The sequence below is a fragment of the Equus quagga genome, chromosome 12 (assembly GCF_021613505.1).
Source record: "Equus quagga isolate Etosha38 chromosome 12, UCLA_HA_Equagga_1.0, whole genome shotgun sequence".
Lineage (NCBI taxonomy): Eukaryota > Metazoa > Chordata > Mammalia > Perissodactyla > Equidae > Equus > Equus quagga.
The window spans coordinates 14,918,821-14,943,296 of NC_060278.1; the positions used below are offsets into that span (position 1 = coordinate 14,918,821).

The 24,476-nt window shown below is 36.1% G+C and overlaps 1 protein-coding gene across 1 annotated transcript in view; it reads right to left on the reverse strand.

The window, feature by feature from the left end:
• MALRD1 (MAM and LDL receptor class A domain containing 1) overlaps positions 1-24,476 on the reverse strand; it is a 640,183-nt gene that overhangs the window by 222,540 nt on the left and 393,167 nt on the right. Inside the window, exon 29 of the mRNA XM_046679849.1 lies at positions 13,901-14,084. Coding sequence (XP_046535805.1) covers positions 13,901-14,084 — 184 coding nt within the window. The remainder of the gene's footprint in view (positions 1-13,900; positions 14,085-24,476) is intronic.

Genomic DNA, 24,476 nt, shown 5'->3' on the forward strand with positions numbered 1-24,476 from the left:
ATTTCTTTATGGTTTGACCGTATAACAAAATTTTGACTAATTAGTTATGTCTAATTGATGCACAACAGATTCAAGGAAAGTTTTCTTTTTATTTTTTATATTTTTATTTGCCAAGGAAGATTCGCCCTGCACTGACATCTGTTGCCAATCTCTCTTTTATTTGCTGAGGAAGATTCGCCCTGAGCTAACATCTGTTGCCAATCTTCCTCTTTTTGTATGTGAGCCACCGCCACAGCATGGCCACTGACAAGTGGTGTAGGTCTGTGCCTGGGAACCAAACCCAGGCCACCAAAGCAGAGGTGCCAAACTTAACCACTAGGTCATCAGGGCTGGCTCAAGGAAACCTTTTAAAAGACAGTTGGTATGTGTCTTTGCCTCTTTCCCCACGTTAATTTTTTCCTGCTGGCTGGAAGGTAGACATTGACTGGAGCTAAAGCACTGATCCTGACCTATCAACTCCCCCACAATATTTCATACACCCATCTCTGCCTCTCTTTTCCTACTGCAACACTCTAAGTCAAGTCATTACTCTTTACCTACACCATTAGACTAGCCATCTGTTGGGATAATTAACTCGTCTGTGTAATATCCTTCAACACTTGTTTTTGGAGGTACAGTACTAGTATTTGTTGAATGAATATTATTCTAAGAGTATATTTTCAATGACCCAATAGTGGACTTGTTTACTCCTCTCCCTTCATCTGATGACTCCTTCTCATCCATATGGTCACCAAGGCATGTTTGTATAACATGTCCCTGCCATTGGACTACATTTAACTGGTCTGAGGGTGGCCATTTGGTCTAAGATAGGTCAGTTGGCATCCTTTCCCAGACAATTTAGAAATGTAACCAAAAGGTTTCTTCAACAATGTGTTAAGGCTCTTGAATCCTGTGGTGTAGTCATGTTTTCTGCCTACATTTGGTGAAGCAGAGAAAGCTGGTTCAGAGAGAGGGGACTGAAACAGATGTGCAGAGAGACGCAGACAAAAGAGATAAGAGGCACAGAAAGATCACAGCTCAAGTTCCCTCTTTCAATCCCTGGTTTTAGAACTTTCTTGAAGCTGGACTGTGTTCCTAATCTTGGGTTTCCTGAGATTCCTTGAATCCTTACATAAACTCCCTTTATGTTTGATGCTATTGGCAATTAAACTAGACCTAACTAACCTAGAGATTTCCCAGAAATTACCATAAGAATGGATAAAGACTGAAAGACCAAAAAGTGAACAAGTGGAAAGAGATTCTCCCACACTTGGTTTTTTTGCTGAGCTCCTTTCTGACCTTTTAATCAACAATTTAAAACTCTATATTTCCCAATTCTTCTGAGGCAACTTTCTAGACAATTTGTGTGAGTCATTTTGCTCAAATCCTTCAAAAACCCATTCTGTACTAAACATTCTCAGTCCTTCTTTAAGGGAGACGACACATGCACTGGGTCTAGTTTGACCTCAGCACTCACTAGGTTTTCAACATATTTTAGTTTCCTTCCACTGTCTTGATTATCAGGTATCCAATGCAGGTTTCTGTAAAACAATGAAGTTTGTATGCAACTGATCAATGAGGCCACTAGGTCAATGCCACACAGAAGGTGTGTTGATTCCTACGTGATTTTTCCCACTACAATAATGTCTTGTGCCACCAAGGCACAGCAGATGACAATGAAGCACACTAACACGGCTGAGCCCAGAGAGCCATGGAGGCAGGCGAGGCTGCTGAGTCGGTCTCACTGTCTTCTTCGCTCTGTTTCTCCACATGCTCTCTTTTGGGACTGCTTATCTGTTGTATGGTTTTTCCAGTCTTTGGTTCTTTTTCCCTTGTCTCCATAATTTAATAGGCTTAAACTTTTTTTATACCACCCTTCCATCAAGATTGCTTGCCTCCCACCCAATTCTCCTTTTTAGGTAACATAACATATTTACTGAAAAGTTCCTCTATTTGATAGGATTTTAAAATGCTTTAAACTGTGCTGCTATTTTTATTATGGCTGCTTTTGTTTATATTAGTGTTGTATAACTTAGTTACCTATGCTTATAGTGGTTTGCTCCAATGGTATTTTCTCATAAGCCCTTTACTTGTGTGATTATTCAAAATATGAGGCTTTTCAGAAATTCATATATGCCTCTGAGTATATGTGTAGGTGTGTGCGCACGTTCCATCTAATATAATACATAAGAAAATTGGTTTCTGGCCCTAGCTTAATACTTGTGTATGTATAAATACCTGGAGATTTTTATTGAAATCTATTTCTTTATGTTTGATCCAACTGGATATAAATTTCTTGAGTTCCACATCTACTTATGTTAATGACACTTGTAGCTTGTATACCTTATATATATTTGCTTCAGGACTGAATAGTATATCTTTTAACTGTGCAACGGACAATAAAAAACATATATCATGAGTGTAAAATGGAAGTCTTACTGGTTAATATTCACTTTGAATAGAAAAGAATTAGTAAAATATAGTCCAGTAAAAACTGAAATGCAGTATTGTGACAAATTCTCTATGCGACGATCTTACTGACCCAGATATTAAGTGTGGAAATGTTCATTGTAATTTAACCAAATTCTAATTAGAAATAACATGAACTGAGGATAATGTTAGTATGCAGATTTATAGTAGCCTTCATTTAAACCTAAGGCTATTTCAAGTGCTACTTAAGCCTAACAAAAATGTATGCTCAAGTAATTATTTTTTCTTAATATTATGAATGAACCAAGTTATATCATTGTGCTTGTATCATAATCAAGTATAATCACATTAATTATAATATTCAGTTTATCATTATATGATTATAATTACATCTTTAAATGTAGACCATTTTGACACTGAAATGCTAATTTTATTGAAAGATATAAGTAATATCCGACATTTTCTTGGTACGTAATAAATGGTTGATTTAAATACAATGTTAAAGTAATTAGATCCATCTATGGCTTTGATTTTTTAATTTAAAATAGCTGATTAAAGATATAATAAACTCAATTACATAGTCCTACTGTTTAAAATGTGGGCATGGGACCAGGAATAAGAATCTATTCTCTGATTTTACAAGAAGCAAATAACTTGGCCCTAAGGCTTAATGAAGAATAATGTTGTTCATTGACCATGACAATGAGGCCTCTCTCCCGAGGCCCGTCTCAAATCAATTCAGTCAATAAAGCAAAGTGAGGGCTATAGCTGGCAATGACTGGAAGGATAGGATTGATGCCACAAGGACTCTCTCCACCTCTTGATTTTGAATTTTGTTTAGTGTTAACTTTATTCTCCTGAGTACTTGGAGCCAGGGATGTTGGAAGCTCTTTTTCTTTTATTGGGCAACATTGGTTTCTAACAGTACATAAATTTTAGATGTGCATCCTTATATTCTGATTTCTGTATAGACTACATCATGTTCACCACCCAAAGACTAATTACCATCCATCATCATATGTGTGCCCTTTGACTCCCTTCTCCTTCCCCCCTTCCTCTCTGGGAACCACTAATCTATCTCTATATCTATGTGTTTGTTGTTGTTGTTGCCTTTATCTTCCCCACTAGTGAAATCATATGGTATTTGGCTTTCTCCATGTGACTTGAAAGCAAAACTAAAATGAGATATCACCTCATGACTGTCAGAATGGCTATAATTAAAAAGATAAGAAATAACAAGTGCTGGAGCATATGTAGAGAAAAGGGAACGCTCATACACTGCTGCTGGGAATGTAAAATCGTGCAGACACTATGGAAAACAGGATGGAGATTCCCCAAAAAATCAAGACTAGAACTATCATATCGTCTAGCTACTCTACTTCTAGGTATTTACCCAAAGGACACGAAAACACTAATTTGAAAAGATATTTCCACTCCTATGTTCATTGCAGCATTATTCACAATAGCCAAGACTTGGAAACAACCTAAGTGCCCAGGAATGGATGAATGGATAAAGAAGATGTGGTACACACACACACACACACAATGGAATACTACTCAGCTCTTTCTTAACATATTTAGAGGATTAGAGTCTGAAAAGTAAGTACACTGTTTCACATCTTCAGTTTGAAAAACGCTGCAAAGGACTGATAGCTTGGTTGTGATTTCTTTTTGTTCATTAATTAAGCAACCATAATCTTCACACTGTGACCTAAAACACAACAAATGTATCTGTTTCCAAGCTTACAAAGCTGGACAGCCCAATGTCAAATACAACTCTACATATATACAGTGTGGTTCTATAATAGCTCTAACTAAATAATACTCCTCTATGTAACATAGGAAACGGCATTGCGTTAGGACTGACTAGATAATATAGCAATTAAAAAATAACCCCCAAATATCAACGCTATTTTTTGTCACTCACTATACAAATCTAAAACAAGTCAGCAAAGGGACTTTCCTCCACAAATTTAGGGGACCAGACACATGTAGACACAGAGTCTAGAAAATGAGGCATCCTCTACCACAGCAACAGAAAGGAGACCTGGAGCGTCTCTAGCTTGAAATGCTTCGACCTGGAAGTGACACACGTTACTTCCCCACAGCACATTGGTCAGATTGTTTCTATGCGGATCCACTTACCCAAAAGCGACTCGGACACAAAGGGAAAAAATAGATATCTTGCAAACAGTAAATCTCTCTACCACATACAATGATAGGTTTAAAAAGTTTGTAGTATTTGTTTAAAATCAATGAATTGATATCACTATTCTTCCCTTTTGATGAAGAATCAAAATTTTTGGATCAATAAAAATCCTTTTTTTGAGTGAAAAGTCAGAATGACTAATTTTTGTGTCAATATATGGTATATATCAGGGCTGGCCTGGTGGCATAATGGTTAATTTCACACACTCTGCTTTAGTGGCCTGGGGTTCACCAGTTTGGATCCTGGGTGAGGATTTAGCACAGCTTATCAAGCCATGCTGTGGCAGGTATCTCATGTATAAAATAGAGGAAGATGGGCACAGATGTTAGCTCAGGGCCACTCTTCCTCAGCAAAAGGAGAAGGATTGGCAGCAGATGTTAGCTCAGGGCTAATCTTCCTCAAAAAAATATATATATGATATATATTTAGTAAAATGCACATTTATATATTTTATTGATATGTAAGTTAGAAAAGGAAATACAATCAAGATATATATTAATTGGGGACCAGCCCCATGGCAGAGTGGTTAAGTTCACGTGCTCCACTGCAGCGGCCCAGGGTTTCACTGGTTCAGATCCTGGGCGCGGACATGGCACTGCTCATCGGGTCACGCTGAGGTGGCATCCCACGTGCCACAACTAGAAGGATCTACAACTAAAATATACAACTATGTACTGGGGGGATTTGGGGAGAAAAAACAAAGAAAAAGAAAAGAAAGAAGATTGGCAACAGTTGTTAGCTCAGGTGCCAATCTTTAAAAAAATATATATATATATATTAATTATAACAAAAAATAAACAAGATAACATTTTTTGTTAATAAAAGATATTTGCAGAAATGTAAAGAGGTTACTACAAATAAGTCTATTTTTTCCCTTGAGAACCATTGGGTTTTTCACCCAGGCAATAGATAAAGTTTAATTTGAAGTAGCAGGTTTAATATAAAGATACGAACTGGCTCTGCATAAAGAGTATATTTAACGAATTACATCAATTCTTGGAAGAAACTTTTAGCTTTAGGTAAAAAAGGTGCCCTGCAATTTACAAGGAACCTAGAATAAAGACAGTCATACAGAATCAGGTAAAGAATCAGCTATGACCTGGATCTGGTTCAAGTTCTGTAACATTTGTACATAAAGTTTCTTTTCTTTCCCACCCTCTCTTTATTGAAAAATTTTCTGAACCTGAAATAAAATAACTCTTGGGGCCGGCCCTGTGGCCGAGTGGTTAAGTCCGTGCGCTCGGCTGTGTTGGCCCAGGGTTTCGCCGGTTCAGATCCTGGGCGTGGACACGGCACCACTCATCGGTGTCCCACGTGCCACAACTAGAAGGACCTGCAACTATGTACCAGGTGGGATTTGTGGGAGATAAAGCAGGAAAAAAAAAGAAAAAGAAAAGATTGGCAACAGTTGTTAGCTCAGGTGCCAATCTTAAACAAAAAACAACAACTCTGAAACAATGAGGCTCAATTAAATATTAAAATTTTAAAAACAGGATTTACAATGTTTGAAAATATTCCAACTAGTATTACTAGAATACGCCACTGTTAGGAACACTAGTGATAGGTCTGATATTACCTGTTTTCTTTCAGGAGCATTTGAAACCATCGGTAAACTAGATATGGCAGGTGTTGTGTAACTGCTTTGCCCCCAAAGTATTCATCATGATTTTAATGGTATGCTATGCTGTTATGGCTAAATACAGCTAAGTTTCTGTGCCATTAAGCATCAGTAAGGAAATCAACCTGGCTGACATTATTTAGTGTAACTTCTGAGTGCCTCAACTTTCCAGAGTTGTACCGAGGATTAAATCAAATATGGTTGTGATGATGATGATGATAATCATATCTAACATTTATTAAGTAGTGACCATGAAGAGATGCTGTTCAAAGCTCTTAGCGCATATTAACTTGTTAAATCCTCACAATTACCCTCTCAGCTAGGTTCTATTTTTATGGTCATAAGGAAACTGAGGCACAGAGTTGATAAGTACTTATTCAAGGTCACACAGCGAGTAAGTGGCAGAGTCGGGATTTAACCCTGGGAAGTCTGACTCTAGACTTTGCTTGTTTAACCCCTGCGCTGTGAGAAGATCCCCAGTACAGAGCAGGCATTTCTTTTTCTTTTTTTTTTTTTCCTGCTTTTTCTCCCCGAATGCCTTCAGTATATAGTTGTATATTTTAGTTGTGGGTACTTCTAGTCATGGCATGTGGGACGCTGCCTCAGCATGGTCTTGTGAGCGGTGCCATGTCTGCGCCCAGGATCCAAACCCTGGGCCGCCAAAGCAGAGCGCGTGAACTTAACCACTCGGCCACAGGGCTGGCCCCTCTTTTTCTTTCTTTTTTTTTTTTTGAAGATTGGCACCTGAGCTAACAACTGTTGCCAATCTTCTTTTTCTTTTTTCTACTTTTTCTTCCCAAGTCCCCTAGTACATAGTTGTATATTCTAGTTGTGGGTCCTTCTAGTTGTGGCATGTGGGACGCCACCTCAGCACGGCCTGATGAGTGGTGCCATGCCCATGCCCAGGATCCAAACTGGAGAAACCCTGGGCTGCCAACATGAAGTGCGTGAACTTAACCACTCGGCCACAGGGCCAGCCCCAAGAGCAGGCATTTCTGATGACAAAGCTCTACATGATGATGCCCATTGCTGTCTCTCCACTCTTAGTTGCTTCTGGCCCGGCATTGTGCTCCCCTCCTAGTAAATCTGCCTCACTGGTCTGGAAGCCAGGAGTGCTCTTCACTAAGATCTTTGCTTGTAATCTTCCAAGAGACTGTTTCTGACCACTCCAATCAGGGAATAATTCTCCATCATTCCTCCTCACCATATCGCTCATAGCACCTATCCCCATATGACACAGTATTACATCTAAATTGGTTTATTATCTGCATCTGCCACCAGAATTTAGCTCAAGAGAGGCAGGAACTTGTTCTGTTCTGAACTTTCACACACATAACAAGATTTGAATGGTGTATTATATTAATCCATCTGTCTGTCCATCGATCCATTCACCCATCCATATACTCGTTCATCCATTTAGCCACCCTTAAAATATACAGCACTACATATTATCTAGCTATTAGTTATTACAAATAAAAGTCTCTTTTAATTATTTATTAGGGTGAGATGCTTCATTATTGCTATTTTTCCTACTCACTATCATCTTCTTTTTTTCCACTTTTGACAACATTTACTTTAAGAGAAAACTGTGAGAGATCTAAATGCAACATTTGGAACACACATACCTTGAGCAGGAATACATCTTTTCATCTAAACTAAGTGGAGGAGGCAAGTTTTGAAGTCAAACTCTACAGGGTTCTGTTTATAGATTTATGTATCCGTGAACTTTATATCGAGCAATCACTGCTTTGTGATCTCCCAAGTTCAATGTGAATCCAGAGTGAGGCTGCCCTGAAATTGTTATCATCAAGCCACTATTTTCATTCCAGAACAGTTACTGTTTAAAGGACACTTAGGAGTCATACATACAGTTGTTAAGTGGAAAAAAAAGAAAACTCTGAAAGTGGTTATAACAAAAAAGAAAGTCTTTTCAGGTTATGTGTGAAGACAATGTACTAGACATCTAAAATTATAATGATGTATAAAGATGCCGGCTCCTCTCATTTTATTCCCAAGGTATTTTCTTCCTTTCACATTTAGGATTATTTGGGGAGCATGATGCGTTTTGCTCTGTATGAATTCAGAGAAAGACAGAGCAGCTACTGTGCTACTGTCTACTTAGATGATTTTATTGACTTCTGGAAGCATTTTCCATTCCCTAAATTATTTCTTCCTTTGCCCTGAACTGAAAACTGTTCATCATTCAGTTGGATCTTCTAGATTTTCAGTGCGGAAGGCAACATCTTATATCTTTATTGGCTCCCATCCTAAGGTACCAGGTTTACCTGTGTCTTGGAGACAGTCCACAGAGCGGTCTGGGAAATAGAAGACACAGAGGGGACACATGGGGAGGGAGAAGAAATCCTGGGAGTCAAGAAATGGGGCACTGAAAGGGGAAATGGAAAATCAATAAAGCCAAATACTGTGTAACACACTCGTTTCAGCCCTGCTCTGAGGAGATGTGCACAGTGTACCGCACAGAGCTTTCCGCAGCCAAGGCGATCAATAAATGTTTGCTGGACAGGTGAACAGAACAGAACCAGATCTTAAGCACTGATCTAAAAAGTGTTGTGCTTAAAGCAATGTCAAGTTTTTGCTGTTGCTGTTCATTTATACTTTTAGCCAACAAATATTCAGTGATTATTATAGTATGCATGCTTCAAAGAAATTTGCATAAAGTGATTTAATCCTCTTAATAACTCTATGAGATGGAAGCAGTATTACTACCGTTTTATAGCTGAACAAAATGAGACAAAGGGAGATTATGCGACCTGCCTAAAAGCGCAGAGCACATAGCAAATGGGCAAGTTGGGATTTGCACCTAGTGGTCTTATTCCAGAACTGGGCCTCCAACCACTGATATAGATGCTGCTTAGTATTAATAGCAAACTCAGTAAGTATCAGCTGGATGATTGTACTTAATGAATGACTGTACTTAGTAAATAATATTCTGATTGAAAATTGAATAACCATTTAAACTTAGAATTGATACTTTTATACTTACAGCGAAGAACTATTCCCTTCCTTTCTATAGGAATTCTCTTCCTACTTCTCTGTTCTATAGAACGGCGGTTGCATTTTATAAGATTTTTGTACAAACCATTTTTAAATCAACTTGAATTTAAAAAGAAGAGATATAAAATTCATAATCTATCGTTTATTTTTCTATGAATAAGCTACTTGCTTCCTTGTTAATTTGCCCAAAGTGGAGATATGCTTCTCTCTCTTTTTCTGGAGATATGCTTCTTCACGCGAGCACAGACTAACCAAAGAACATGTCGATTATTTTGCTTTATTGTTCTTTTTAGAAAAATACAATAAATTTGATAACAAATTGAAGATAGCACCATGATATATCCAGAACGCAAAGAAAAAAAAGAATATATCTAGCTTTATGTTGGCCACGTACTAAACATTATCTAATAAATTGAGTTGTAAGTTTTTGAATGGAAAGTAAAAGAATAAATATGAAGCTCAAATAGCTTTCTTATTTGCAAGTAAAGCAGATAGCCTCCAAATATATATATATCTCACATGTATCTTCCACGATCTTCCACTTTCACTCTTAATCAATTTTACACTTTGTTCTCAATTATTCTGAAATTTTAAAAATATGCATAGTTTCCAGAGTTGTCAGATAATCCTAGGAAAATCTCAGAGATTGTCCTTTATTATCCTGTCATTTTGCGAATGAGGAAACTGATATTCTAAAATGACATGACAAAAGTTAGATGATTAGTGTCAAACCCCTGAGAAGGGTTATAAATCCATAGAATCTGTACAAATTTATAAAAGATATTGCTTTTTGAGATTTCCTGGCTGCATTCCCCTCCTCCACTTTGATGTGAGTTTTCTCCTTCCTTCATCTGTCCCCAGTCTACTCAATTTTGATTCCACGCCCAGTGGAGTTTTTGTTAGATCTTTTGGGGTTTTTTTTGTGGTGAGGAAGTTTGGCCCTGAGCTAACATCTGTTGCCAATCTTCCTCTTTTTGCTGAGGAATATTGTCCCTGAGATAACATCCGTGCCAATCTTCCTCTATTTTGTATGTGGGATGCTGCCTCAGCACAGCCTGATGAGTGGTGTGTAGGTCCCCACCTGGGATCCGAACCCATGAACCCTGGGCTGATGAAGCAGAGAGCGTGAACTTAACCACCGTGCCATGGGCCAGCCCCTGTTTTGTTTTTGAATGGAGGCTGCTGTCCTGTGAAGGAGTCCTGGTAGATCCATTTTGAGAGTTCATGGCGTCTAGACAGCTGCAGACCCACAGACCTTACAACCCAGACCCCTTGGACGCACTTAGTCTCAAAGTGAGTAAAACCCCTCCCAGTTTTAGCTGCCATTCTCAAACTGCCTGACTGTATTTTCCAGCCAATATCTGCGGGCTCTTCCATGATTCCCCTGCCTTCTCTTTCACAGACATAAATACCACACAGGTCTTGCGGCTATTGGCAGTTTGTCCCCATTAGCCTGTAGGGGGGACGCATTTTCACTTAATCTTGTTGTACATGTTTTCCATGGCTCATTGACTTTGCTAACTGGGTGCTCTGTTTCGTTGTGAGGACTTATGAAAATCCAAAAGCTATTCTGCCACGACCACCACTATCTTTCTAGAATTCTCCCTCACTTCTTTTTTCTTTTTAACAGCTTTATTGATTTGTAATTTATAATTTACATACCATTAAGTTCACCCATATAAAGTTTACAATTTAGTAGTGTTATATTTATGGAGTTGTGTGACAATCACCAATCAATTTTCATCACCCCATACAGAACCCCCATGTTCGTTAGCCGTCACTCCCCACCCCCAATTCCTTCAGCTGTAAGTAACCACTAATTTACTTTCCATCTCTACACATCTTCCTAATTTGGACATTTCCTATAAATAGTATCATACAATATATGGTCTTTTGTGATCAGCAGGATGTGATAGACAAATAAACATCAGTTTTTAATTTTTACATTTTTTTTTGTGAGGAAGATTGGCCCTGAGCTAACATCTGCTGTCAATCTTCCTTTTTTTTTTCCCTCCCCAATGTCCAAGGACATAGTTGTATATCCTAGCTGTAAGTCATTCTAGTTCTTCTATGTGGGGTGCAGCCACAGCATGGCTTGATGAGTGGTGTGTAGGTCCACTTCCAGGATCTGAACCCACAAAACCTGGGCCACTGAAGTGGAGCATGCAAACTTAGCCACTCGGCCACGGGGCTGGCCCCTTAAGTCATTTTTAATTTCTTTATCTCAAATGGGAAACAGCAGCGATTCCTTCACAGATTCTATGGCAACCTCTCTGCACATGGTTTGAAGCTGGTTTCCTCATGCAGGGTAATAAAGCACCATTTGAGAATATGGCATGGTTAATAAGAATGATGATAATTGTAACAATAAAATGTAAAACATAAATTTTACTATGTGCCAAGACTATTCTAAGCATTTCACATATGTTAACATATTTAATATTCACAGAAATCTAGGATGGAAGTACGATTATTATCAACACCATCTTATCAATGAGGAAACTAAGGCAAAGTGAAATAAAAAATCTCACCCAAGCTAGTCAGTGGCAGAGCCAGATTTCATGCCCAGATAGTTTAACCCAAGACTCCTTGTTCTTAATCACTATTCTATAGCAACTCTCTGATTTTTAGGTGTTTTGTCAAATACTATTCTCTTCTTCTAAACTGGTGATAGTAGAAAACAACTGAGTGTAACTTACACTCTAAGCTCCTTCTCATCATCCATATTTCGTAGCACTGATATTTTATTAGCATATAACTTAAAACTAAGGGGACCAAAAAAATCATTTTTTTAAATTTCATACATAGTCTTTTAAAATTTCTCCTAATGCTTTTTTTTTTTCCTTTCTATCTTAACTAACATATATTTTGAAAATCTTCTTTACTTGTAGCAAGCTGGGCTAACAAAAACCAATGGCAACTTTTTCCTAAAATGTAGTTGATACACAATTGACCATTTTCAACTACAATTGACCGCAATTTGCCTCATTTTGATAACAGGAAACAAACTATAAACTTAAAAGTACTTTATGACTAAATATATTAAATTATTATTCAGTAAGCTGAGCGTTGGATTGAGTTGAACAAAAGTAGTTATAATCCTGTAAATTCTCACAGGATTTTAAGATACGGAGGGGATAAGCAGTGCCAAGTTCTACAGGAAGCCTGGCAGAGTTAGAATAACTTCCAGTTTTCTTCTCTCCTGAATTATCCCATCTAGGAATCATTCTGCTTCCCTTGAGAAGAAAGGAATCTCTGTTTAATGAAAGCTTCTCTCCTTCTAAAATCTTAGCCAAAGTTTTGAAGAATTTTTCCTTTTTAAGTTGCCAATCATTTCTAGATTGAGTGACTAACTATAATAGAAATTTAGCATACTACAAGAAAAGGTACTAGAAAAGAGTTGAAGAAGCACATTCTCACTTCTGAAATACCTTTTCATGATTTTATGTTCAGAACCCCATTTTCTGTTGTCCAGGCACCCTCTCCCAAACATCCCCAAGCCCAAATACTGCCTCCTGTTTGACGCAGATACCTGGAGCTCTGTGCTCCCTAGACCATCCGGGATGCAAGAAAGCTGACTTTATGTAACATATATAAGGTGGCTGAGTAGCAACCATCTTTCCCGGAAGCATTGTGGGGAGAATCAAAATCTAAAGGATTGACTTTTAAGCAGAATCCTTTGAAGCAGCTGTGGTCATAAAAAGAGCAGATGCTGTAACATCACCAAAAACCAAATTCACATGTTTGAACTGCCTCTGTGAAGTGACATTTTAATATGAGAGCAACAATACAATTAAATAGCATTCAAGTTTAGCTCTCCATCCCAGGGGCTTGCCTCCAAGTGAATCAGTGTAGAAAACCACAGAAGGCATATCTTTCACTGGCAGTATATACTGCTCAGTACCCTTTTGGAAATCAGATGGAATAATTCCTCAGAAAGAACCTTGCCAATTGTGAAATTCTACAAATGTATTTATAATTATTTCTGACATTTTCTGGGTATTTTCGTAAAGAAAATCTAAGTATAGTCAAACTTCATGTTTAGGAGTATGATAAATGATAACAATTTTTTTAAGTTACTGCTCACTTGCTAGAGTAGCATTTTAAATGCCCCAAGCATAGCTCTCAACTCAAGTCCTGCTTCAATTATACCTGGCTGAATTTGTATATTCATTAACTGCCAGCTTTCTATCTCTGTTTTACTGGTTCATATTTATTAATTTATATTAGACAAATGTATATAGCATTAGGCTTATACTTTAAATTGTGTTGAAAAATAAATTCAAAGGAGAACACTTCTACATGTAGAAAGGGGATAGTATGGAAAGAAGAGAGAAATTACTTGTGCCTTTGAAGGATGGAGAAGCTATTATTTCCTTACATAAGGAAAGAGAAAAAGAAAGACAAAAGGAGGAATATGTCTGAGAAATCGCTTATCCCTAATGGATATAATAAAGGATTGTGGAGTAAATTGAGCATGGAGGGAAAGTGATAATTTCGGAATTGTCAACAATTATGAAACTGTCTCTTGCAATTGATTTTTATGTATATACAAAATATATAATGGAACATTTTATAAACTTGAAACAAAGATAAAATGGCTAGATCACAAATGTACTTCCAAATAGAAGGGGTCTCCAGAAACTTACCAGTCTTGCAATTTTTAAATTCAATGTCATCAATTGCAGCTCCTCCTCCTAGATCCCTTGTTCTGATACCTTGAAATATAACTTCAAAATTCCTTAACTTTCCCAGCAGGATGACAGCCTTTTGCCAATGATCACCAGAGGTCTGCTCGCTTTCTTGCCATACTTTTGATAGCCCTTTCTCTGTCTGAAAGCAAAGAAGTTTGCATTAGGGAAATAATTAAACACAACAGAAGAAGAAAAAAAAAACCAATCATTTAGAACAGAAGCATCTGAGCAGTGAAAACTGACTTAAAAAAATTGGAACTCTGAGCACAACCATGTTACAATCAAAACATCAAAACAGAGACATATTATTCTACTAAAGTATTTCCCCAAAGCAATACTAGCAGAAATAAAAATAATCTTGCATTTTTTTTCAGAGGCGCAATTATTAGGAATTGTCCTACTCAGTTGAGTCCACCTCTCCTTGCATGTACACAAAATTCTCCATATCTGATGGAATCTGAAGTTTACAGAAGCCCAGAGTTTATAGTTCTGAACACCCCTTCCCATCTCCTATTCATATTTTTTAATTATTGAGTTTGTATCTTTCTTCAAAGAGCTGGAATAACTTATGTAAGGAAAGAGAAAAAGAGAGACGAAAGGAGGAATACGTGTGAGAAATTGCTTATCCCTGGTGGATATAATAAAGGATTGTGGAGTGAATTGAGCGTGGAGGGAAAGTGATAATTTCAAAATTGAGTCAGATTTCAAAAATTCTATTCTTCTATTATTTTGACTATTAAAAATTATATTATATGATTATTACATGAGCATCAACTATATTTTTATACTAAATTCTTCCATTTATAAAGGGAAATTTATTTTTTCTAAAGAAACATATAAATATCTCCTCTGAATGTCTGAGGTTGGTCTACCAGTAGTGTGGTATTATAATATATGAATAGTTCCAGTATAACATAACATGTCACGACATATAATCGTAAGGATCAAATAAAAATGATACCTACAGTAACACAGAATAAAAGCCAGTGAGCACAATGACAAGATTAGATTGTATACATTGTTCTTTGTTATTCTAGACCTAGCTTCTCCTGAGAATTAGATGTTTTAATAAATCATGCTGATGGATTCATAGCAAAGAAGGAGAAATAAATAAATACAGCATTATGTTTAGGTTAGCCCCAAATAATTAATATCTCAGGGTCCAATATTGTGTTTTCTTGATGAATTCACGAGAAAAACTTATCTCTGAAGCTTATAATCAAATCAGTGGAATAGAGGTATTGAGTGGAATGGCATCCAGAAAATCAAGCAAGATGTTCCAACAGCTTTAGAGCGTACAACTGTGGAATACCTAATTTACAGATTTTTTTAAAATATAGGCTAAAGAAAAGAAGAGAAATGTTTGAAGAGGAGATGCAAAAGAGCTACACATTCATAGTTTCATGCTTTTCGGGGACTAACATTAACAAATATGACTGACGCCTTGTTCTGCTGATGGAGACACAGATCGATCAAGTGGTTTTTCCTCTGTTGAATTACAGAGAGAAAGTGGAACTACATATCAGTTAGTCTAAGATTACCTTTACAAAACAACTAACAGTATATAGATAGATCTTTCAACAGCCTTTCCAAAACAACAACAGCAACAAAGCTTTACACTCAGAGAGTCATGTAACTTCTGCATTGAAGAGATGAGAAATTCACACGTAATTAATGGAGTTTCATATCTGTCTGATGGCTAAAGAAGAGAAGCCTTTTTCAAAGTTGGTCTTTGACCCTCAGTGATGTCTTAGTGAATCAAAGGAATGATTAGTTAAATTAAAGATCAAAATAGAGAGAGTCTGTCTGACACGTAGCAATATAACAGGCATGGATATTGATAAAGTCTGTCTTAATTTACAAACCTAATTCACTTTGTTAATTTTTCCTATTAATCTGCCTCTGGAGTTTATAGAGTCACTCATTAACTACGTCAAGCCCCCAAAAAGTTTTCAACAAATACCATCAAAGAAGGTTGTTGATCACTTTAATCAATAAACTGAGAACCATTTCTTAAATTTTACAACTGCCTTCTAATAAAAAACAGATTTAAATAGCATATTCATTGTCATTTTATGTGGTAGGAAAAGAAAATGAGGGTGAATTCTTTTGAAAACCAACCATGGAGCAACCTAATGATGGATTATTGTAGAATATCACTCTAATATACTTGCTCTTATTCCACTTTGCATATAACAGATCAAATATTATCCTCATAATGATCAAAAGTAATCATCTAACTGTGCAATGGAGATTTATTTATTTATTGACTTATCCATCCAGTCATTCATTTATTTTGCAAACATTTGGTGCTCACACAGTGCCACACACTTTGTTAAACACCAGAGATACAGAGGTGAAAATAAAGGTAGCTTATCCTGTGATGGTAATAATTTAATTAAGAGAGAGTCATAAAAGCAAATTCTAATAAAATTACTATAGAAATTTAAAGCAGAGCAACTTTTAAAAAAGAGATTATATATTAATCCCCCAATTTTTGCTCCACATACATTGTTGCTTTATTTAGTTACTTAATATTCTGATTTTGGTTCTTTGTCAATTGAGAAAGAGAAAAACTTCTCACTTCCCACTCATGCCTCTGCCACCAGGGAAGGATATCTCTTGTATTCATGTGGACATTAAATTCAAGAACCCAAGGTAAGAAACATACAAAAAGTGATTGAGCACAGTAATGATAGTAAAAAATAGACATTAATACAATAATGGTTAAATTATAGAAATTGAAAAAATACTCTTTTCTTACAATTTAACCTTTTACCAAATGATGAATTGATTTCCCATGTATTATGCATATTGATCCTCTACTGCATATTTGTTTTGGCTATGTATTTGTCTTCACACTTTATGACAGTCTTTCCCTTGTGGGTCACATAAGGAAAGGCAATAAGAAATACTAAAAAGATAGAACCACTTCAAGTTGTAGACATATATTAATAAGGGATAAACACTTGGAATTTCAGCTCCATGTGTTTGAGGTGAATGTATAAATTTTCCCCAAATTATTAGCCAATTTTTCAAAAATCAATTGATCTCCACCTCTTTTCTCTTTATCATATATTGAATTTATTTCTGGAGTTTCTGTATCAGTTCTGATCTCTATTTAGTAAGCCACCATGTTTTCTTTTTGGAGAAGGTTTGAGTGGACATATTTTCCACATTCCTCGTACTGATAACAACTAAAACTCCTGGACATTTTATATAGTTTTACATAAACAAAAGAAGATTTTGAAAAAAGGAGAGAAGAAGGTAGACTAGCCAGGGACCTCAGGACTCAAGGAACCACAGTGGTGAGTTTCCTAAATTTTCTTTTTTTATCGTATTTCCCAAAATGGATATGAAAATCTGGCAACATGGAAATCCAAGGGTGCAGACTGACCTCTCTAGCCAAAGGACAGGAAAGGTGAAATCTAGCAAGAAAGAATACTTAGTTAATAACTGTTCTGCAACAGTCACACATCACAGAAAAGTTACAGTCTGATCCCACCCCCAACAGCAAAGGCTGAGTGGAGAGCCTAGACTTCCGCCCACATCAGGCCCCAACAGCCCAAGACCCATCCTCCTAAGACTTTTTCAAATGAAGGAAAACTAAAAGAATTTGTCACCAGTAAGCCTACCCTAAACGAATGGCTAAAGGAACTTCTTTAAACAGAAATGAAATGATAAAAAAAGGAATCTTGGAACACCAGGAAGGAAAACATGAGTAAATATGCTAAATTTTCCTTATCCTCTTTAACTTTCTAAATTATATTTTAGGGTTGAGGAAAAAATTAAAATACAGTCTAATATGGGGCTGGCCCCGTGGCCGAGTGGTTAAGTTCGCGTGCTCCGCTGCAAGCGGCCCAGTGTTTCGTTGGTTCGAATCCTGGGCGCGGACATGGCACTGCTCGTCAGACCACGCTGAGGCAGCGTCCCACATGCCACAACTAGAAGGACCCACAACGAAGAATATACAACTATGTACTGGGGGGCTTTGGGGAGAAAAAGGAAAAAATAAAATCTTTAAAAAAAAAAAAAATACAGTCTAATATGGTTCTAAATGTATGTAAAGGAAATAATTAAGGCATAAATATTATCAATGAGGGAGAGTAAAGATCTGTAAAGGGAAGTAAATTTTGTACACTTGAGTTGATGAGGTCTTAATATTGTATTTTAATAGGTCACATTTTCATCCTCAATATTTTTTTGTTCTTTAGGTTTTCTCATACATTCGTTCTTCCAAATGAATCTTAGAATAATTTAATGAATAACTGAAATATTTAAGTACTGAATTATTTTACCCTGAGATATAATTTATCTTTTGATTTGTTCAGGTCTCTTTTTATACCACTTACTAAAATTTTATAGTTTTTTTAAATAAATAAGTTACATTTATTATCAAATTTATTTCTAGATATATTGCAATGCATGTTACAATGGTAAATAAGATACTTCGTTATTCTGTTCTGACTATTAATAATATAAGGAAATAATCAGATTGTCAGGATAGCAAAGTAGCAATGGCTAGCGGCTTCCTAACCCAATATAAATCCTGAAAAACTACAGAAACTATTGGGAAGGATGGATTTGGGGAAGAGCAAATGGAAAACAAAGAAAGAAGCAGAAACTGACAAACATCTGGAAGTTTAGGTTGTCTTGAACACCACTTGGGGGCAGGTTGCCCAGTCTGGGGAAGAGAGCAGCTGGAACTAACCACAGGGTAGGTGGTAGGAGAGCTCCTGTACAGCCATGTCTTTCTTCTCCCTTGCTTGAACAATGATTTCCAGACTCTACAGAAACCAGTAATTAAATTTAGGGTGCAATACCTGTGAGATATGAAGGCAGTTAAAATCCTTGCTCAAGTGAAGAGGTGATAGTCAACGCTTCCTACTCAAGTTCCCTTCAAATTTTCAGGGACATGAATAATAATCTACAGAGTTTGCCGCCTACACTGATGCTTACTAATATTTAAATATTCAAATGAGAACTCAAAAGAGAAGAGACACTGTCTAGCAGCAACTAATGGAAGCGATCAGTAGTTGTTCTGTGGTACTTGGGTCTTTCTGCCACAAGGCTCACCCTTCACATTTCCTTAAACTCACGTGATGGACACAGGCAAAGGGCTGGCCTTCTACTTTTTCCTAAATTACCAGAGAGAGCAACTCATGTTACTATGGACACATGAGTTGACAGGCCAAAGTAACCAGGCTCTAAAAGGCCAAATAACTATTAAAGGATAACATTAAACTGAACAACATGTAACATCAAAAGCAGAATTTTAAAAACAGATGGAATAAGTTTTAAAAGGCTTCAGGCAAACACATAAGAAGACAAGCAAAGATATAGCAGCGTAAAGAAAAAACTAGAAATCATAAAAGTAACTAAGTAGAAATATTAAGTATAAAAAATATAATATGTTGCATAAAGAACAAAATAGGTGTAAAAAAAATCAGGCTGGTTACAAGTAAAGAATGAATTAATGAGTGGAAAGGTCAGATTCGAAAACCCTCAGAAGAGTCAGCAGGAAAAATGAAGAGTAGAAAATATAAAAGAAAATCTAGAAGATATTTTAAGGATATAAATAGAAAGGCTTATATAAATATGAAAGGAATTCTAGAAAGATTAAAAAACAAAAGGAGAAGTGAAAATATTTGAAAAAATAATAAAGATGATGTTTCAGAAGTAAGAAAAGATTGAAAGGGATGACAGAGGACAAATAAGAGAGAAAGACAAATACACTTGCGTACATTATAGTAAAATTTAAGAACATCAAAGAAAAAAATGTTAAAAGCTTCCAGAAAAATAAAAGGTTAAGAACTAGACGGATGTCAGACTTCTTCATAGCAACCCTGGATACAAGAAGACGATAAACTAATACCTTGCATGTGTTAAAGAAGTGAGCTTTGAACCTTGAGTTTTATATCCAGTGAAATTTTCATTCAAATGTAAGAGGATAGTAAAATTATTATCAGGTATACAAAACTTCAAATTTTGACATAAAAAAGACCCTATCCCAAATACTGGAGAATGTACTAAAATAAGAAAAGAAACCTAAGAGAATGCTGTAAGAGATACAGAGAGTAAGGGTAGTCTTAAAATATAAAAGCTGAGTAAAAAGAATAAAGTTATAACAAATAATCCAGACCTAAAATTATAGAAAATATTAACATTATCAGTTCTTAGAGTAGTGGAAAGGAGCATAGGAGAAAAGAAAAGAGGGAAATAAAATTGTCATGAGAGCATTATAAATTGCTTCTCTAGTTAAGGAGAAGAAATTAATAGGGGTAAATAAACGTAAGAATCAATTTTAAGTTAAAGGTAAAAACCAGAATAAAAACAAAAATCAAATGTAAAATTTGAAAAAATATGAAACAGAATAGCACTAACAAACCTTACCATAAGCAACAAAAATAGAAATATAAATAGGTCAAAAGCTAATAACTAGAATATAAAAATAACTCCCGAAAGTCAATAGAAAAAACAGAAAAAATGAGTAAGAGATATTCACAAACAATTTACACAAGAAACTTAAAAGATCAAAAAGCATGTAAAGAGATGCTCAGACTTGTTGGCAATCGGGCAATGGGAAGATGGACAGGTAAAATGTGATCAGCACACCCCACAGAGCCTTTGCAGCAGTAGGAAACAATCAACTGGATATATACAACGAAATAAAGATGCATGTTTGAGACATGGATTGGGGAAAAGTAATGAACAGAATGAAAGTTATGACACACTCAAAACAACAGTACATTTATTTTGAAATACATACATTAAGTAAATTAAAAATAGATAAAACTATCAATTATTATATAATTATATTGTCCTTGGCTAATGTACTGGACTCTAAATAGTTTTACTAATTTTTCAATTTCTGCTACTGGGATTTCTAATTAGACAATCATATTGTCTTCTTATTACATGGGTTTTATTTGTTCCTTGCTAATATTTATCCTTCTCTCTTTTTGTTTTACATTCCCTTGAACTTCCAGAACCATGCTAAACTGTGGACATAATAGTGGTTGTTTCATGTAACTTTTAAAAGAAATAAAAATTACAACAAATATAAACTTAACCTGTGAGCAGGTTACAAGGATAACCTGTGAGAATTCTAGGAAATTTACACCTTGAATACATACTCATGTCTTAATCACTCTCCTGGTTTTCCACTTACATAACTATGAGGATAAACAACCAGTGGATTCCAGGAAAAGAGCAGCCTACCAGTGGAACTTGGATGGGTCCTCCCCATGCTGGAGGCTTTGGGCTCAGGAAAGCATTGGATAGACCCTACAGAAGGAGTTTCTATGAATCATTATTCACACTGTGATGTATGAAGTAGATCTATCCTTCCATATGAGATGGTATGGGTTTGATGAGTACAAGGAAACATCACTCACCTTTCAAGAGGGCTTAGTAGCCTAGATGGACATCAAGGTGAACAATCAAAATAACACTCAGGCAACCTCACAGCCAACAGGATGGCTACTATAAAAAAAATTGTTGAGGAGAATGTGGAGAAGTTGGAACCCCTATGGACTCATGTTGAGATATAAAATGGTATAGACACTGTGGATAACAATATGGTAGCTTCCAAAAAAACTAAAAATATAATTACTATATGAGCCAGAAATTCCACTTCTGAGTATATACCCAAAAGGATTGCAAGCAGAGAGTATAAAAGATATATTTGTACACCTATGTTCATAGCAGCATTATTTGCAATAGCCAGAATGTGGAAGCAACCCAAGTGACTACTGACAGATGAATAGATAAACAAAATGTGGTATATATCTATAATGGAATATTATTCAGCCTTAAAAAGGAAAGACAGAGGCCAGCCCCATGGCCTAGAGGTTAAGTTCCACGCACTCCACTTCGGTGGCCCAAGTTCAGTTCTTGGGTGAAGACCTATGCCACTCATTGGCAGCCATGCTGTGGTGGCAACCCACATACAAAAAGAGGAAGATTGGCACAGATGTTAGCTCAGGGTGAATCTTCCTCAACAACAAAAATAGGTGAACCACCAAAGGACAAATACAAATATGAGACATCTGGAGTAGTCAAATTCATAAAGTCAGAAAGTAGAAAGATGGTTGCCAGGGGCTGGAGGAGGAGGAATGGGGAGTTCTTGTTAATAGGTAGTGAGTTTCAGTTATCCAAGATGAAAAGAATTCTTGGAAGGATGATGCTGATGGTTGCACAGTGATGTGAATGTACCAAATGCCACCAAACTGTACACTTAAAATCATTAAGATGATAAATTTTATGTTCTGTGTTTTTCCTGTATTATTTTTTTAAAAAAATTCACATCAAAGACTCCTGTTGAGCTATATTTAAAAGCAGAGAGAAAAGTGTTCTTAAAAAGAAACTAGCAACGATAAAGGGGTAAATTCTCCAAGGAGGTATACAATTCTTTACATGTACGTGCCTAGCAACAGACCATCAAACCACATGAGGTAAAACCTGATAGAACTGCAAGGAGAAAGAGATGAATTCACCATCATGGTTGGAGACTTCAACACGTCCTCTCAGAGGGACAGCTAGAGCAGGCAGAAAACCAGTAAGGACATAGTTGAGTCAACACCATCAGCCGACTGGGTATAATCAGCATCTATAGAATACTTCATCCAACAACAGCAGAATACACACTCTTCTCAAGCTCACAGGAAACATTCACCGAGATAGACCACATCTTGGGCCATAAAACACACCTTAACAAATAGAAAAGAATAGAAATCATACAATGTCTGCTCTCGGACCACAGTGGAATTAAACTAGAAATCAATAACAGAAAGATAAGTGGAAAATCCCCAAATACATGATGATTAAACAGCATACTTCTTAAACACATACATCAAAGAAGAAATCTCAAGAGAAATTTTAAAATATTTTGAAACTAAATGAAAATGAAAACAAAACTTATCAAAATGTGTACAATACAGTGAAAACAGTTCTTAGAGGGAAATTTATAGCATTGAATGCATATATTACAGAAGAAGAAAGATATAAAATCAATAATCTGTTTCCACCTAGGAAACTCAAACAGAAGAGCAAATTAAGTCCAAAGAAAGCAGCAGGAAAAAAATAAGAATTAGAGCAGAAATCAGTGACATTGAAAACAGGAAATAGAGAAAATCTCTGAAACCAAAAGACGGTTCTTAAAAAGATCAATAAAATTGATAAGCCCTAGCCATGCTTACTAAGCAAAAAGAGAAAATACACAAATAACCAATATCAGAAATAAAAGAAGGGACATCACTCTAGAGGGCATGCAAGTTAAAAAGATAATAAAGGAATATTCTAGGTCTACAAATTTGATAACCTAGATTAACTGGACCAATTCCTTGAATGACACAATCTGCCAAAATTCATACAAAAAGAAAGAAATGATCTGAATAGGCCTATATGGATTAAAGAAATTGAATCAATAATTAATAACCTTCCAAAATTGAAAGACCAGGCCCAGTTGGGTTCATTGGTGAATTTTACCAAACATTTAAGGAAGAAATTATACCAATTCCCTACAACCTCTTTCAGATGATAGAAGCAAAATGAATAATTCCTAACTCATTCTGTGAGGTCACTATTACTCTAATACCTAAACCAGAAAAAGACATTACAAGAAAAGAAAACTACAGACCAATATCTCTCATAAACATAGATGTAAAAATCCTCAACAAAGTATCAGCAAATGGAATCCAAAAACATAATATAAAAAGAATTATGCACCAGAAGCAAGAGGGATTTATCCCAGTATGCAAGGCTGATCCAACATTTGAAAATCACTTAATGTAGTCTGTCACATCAACAAACTAAAAAAAAGAAAAATCATATAATCATGTCAATAGATGCAGAAAAAAGCATTTGCAAAAGCCAACATCCATTCATGATAAAAACTCTAGTAAACTAGGAATAGAGGAGAACTTTCTCATATTGGTAAATACTATCAACAAAAGAAATCTACAGGTAATATCATGTTTAATGGTGAGAAATTGGAAGCTTTCCCACTAAGATTAAATGTAAGGCAAGGATGTCCCCTCTCACCACTCTTTTCAACATCAGGCTGGAAGTCCTTCTTAACGCAATAAGGAAATTTGGACTAATGAAAGAGGAAATCTCTGTACGTTCCTCTCAGTTTTGCTGTAAACCTAAAACTGCTCTGAAAAAATAAAGTCTTCTAAAAACAAGAAACCACCAAAAATCTTAAGAAAGCTTAAGGAGTAATTGGAATAGGTAACTTGAGAACATGAAGGAATGGAGGATATTTTAAAAAAGACGATTTTAGAAAAAAATTAAAACTGAACTAAACTATAGAACTGAGACTTCTGGAAGCCAAATATGTGACATGAAAGATGAAGTGCAGTAATTTTCTCAAAATGCAGTATGTGCAATATCGATGTGCCTCAGGCTGTAATGTCAGACAGCCGGGTCTAAACCTGAGCTCTGCTCCTGTTAGCAGTTATAAAAAGTGGACAGTAAACGTGCTTGTCTCAGAAAGTTGTTAGAGGATTACAAGAAGTAATGTTAAGGG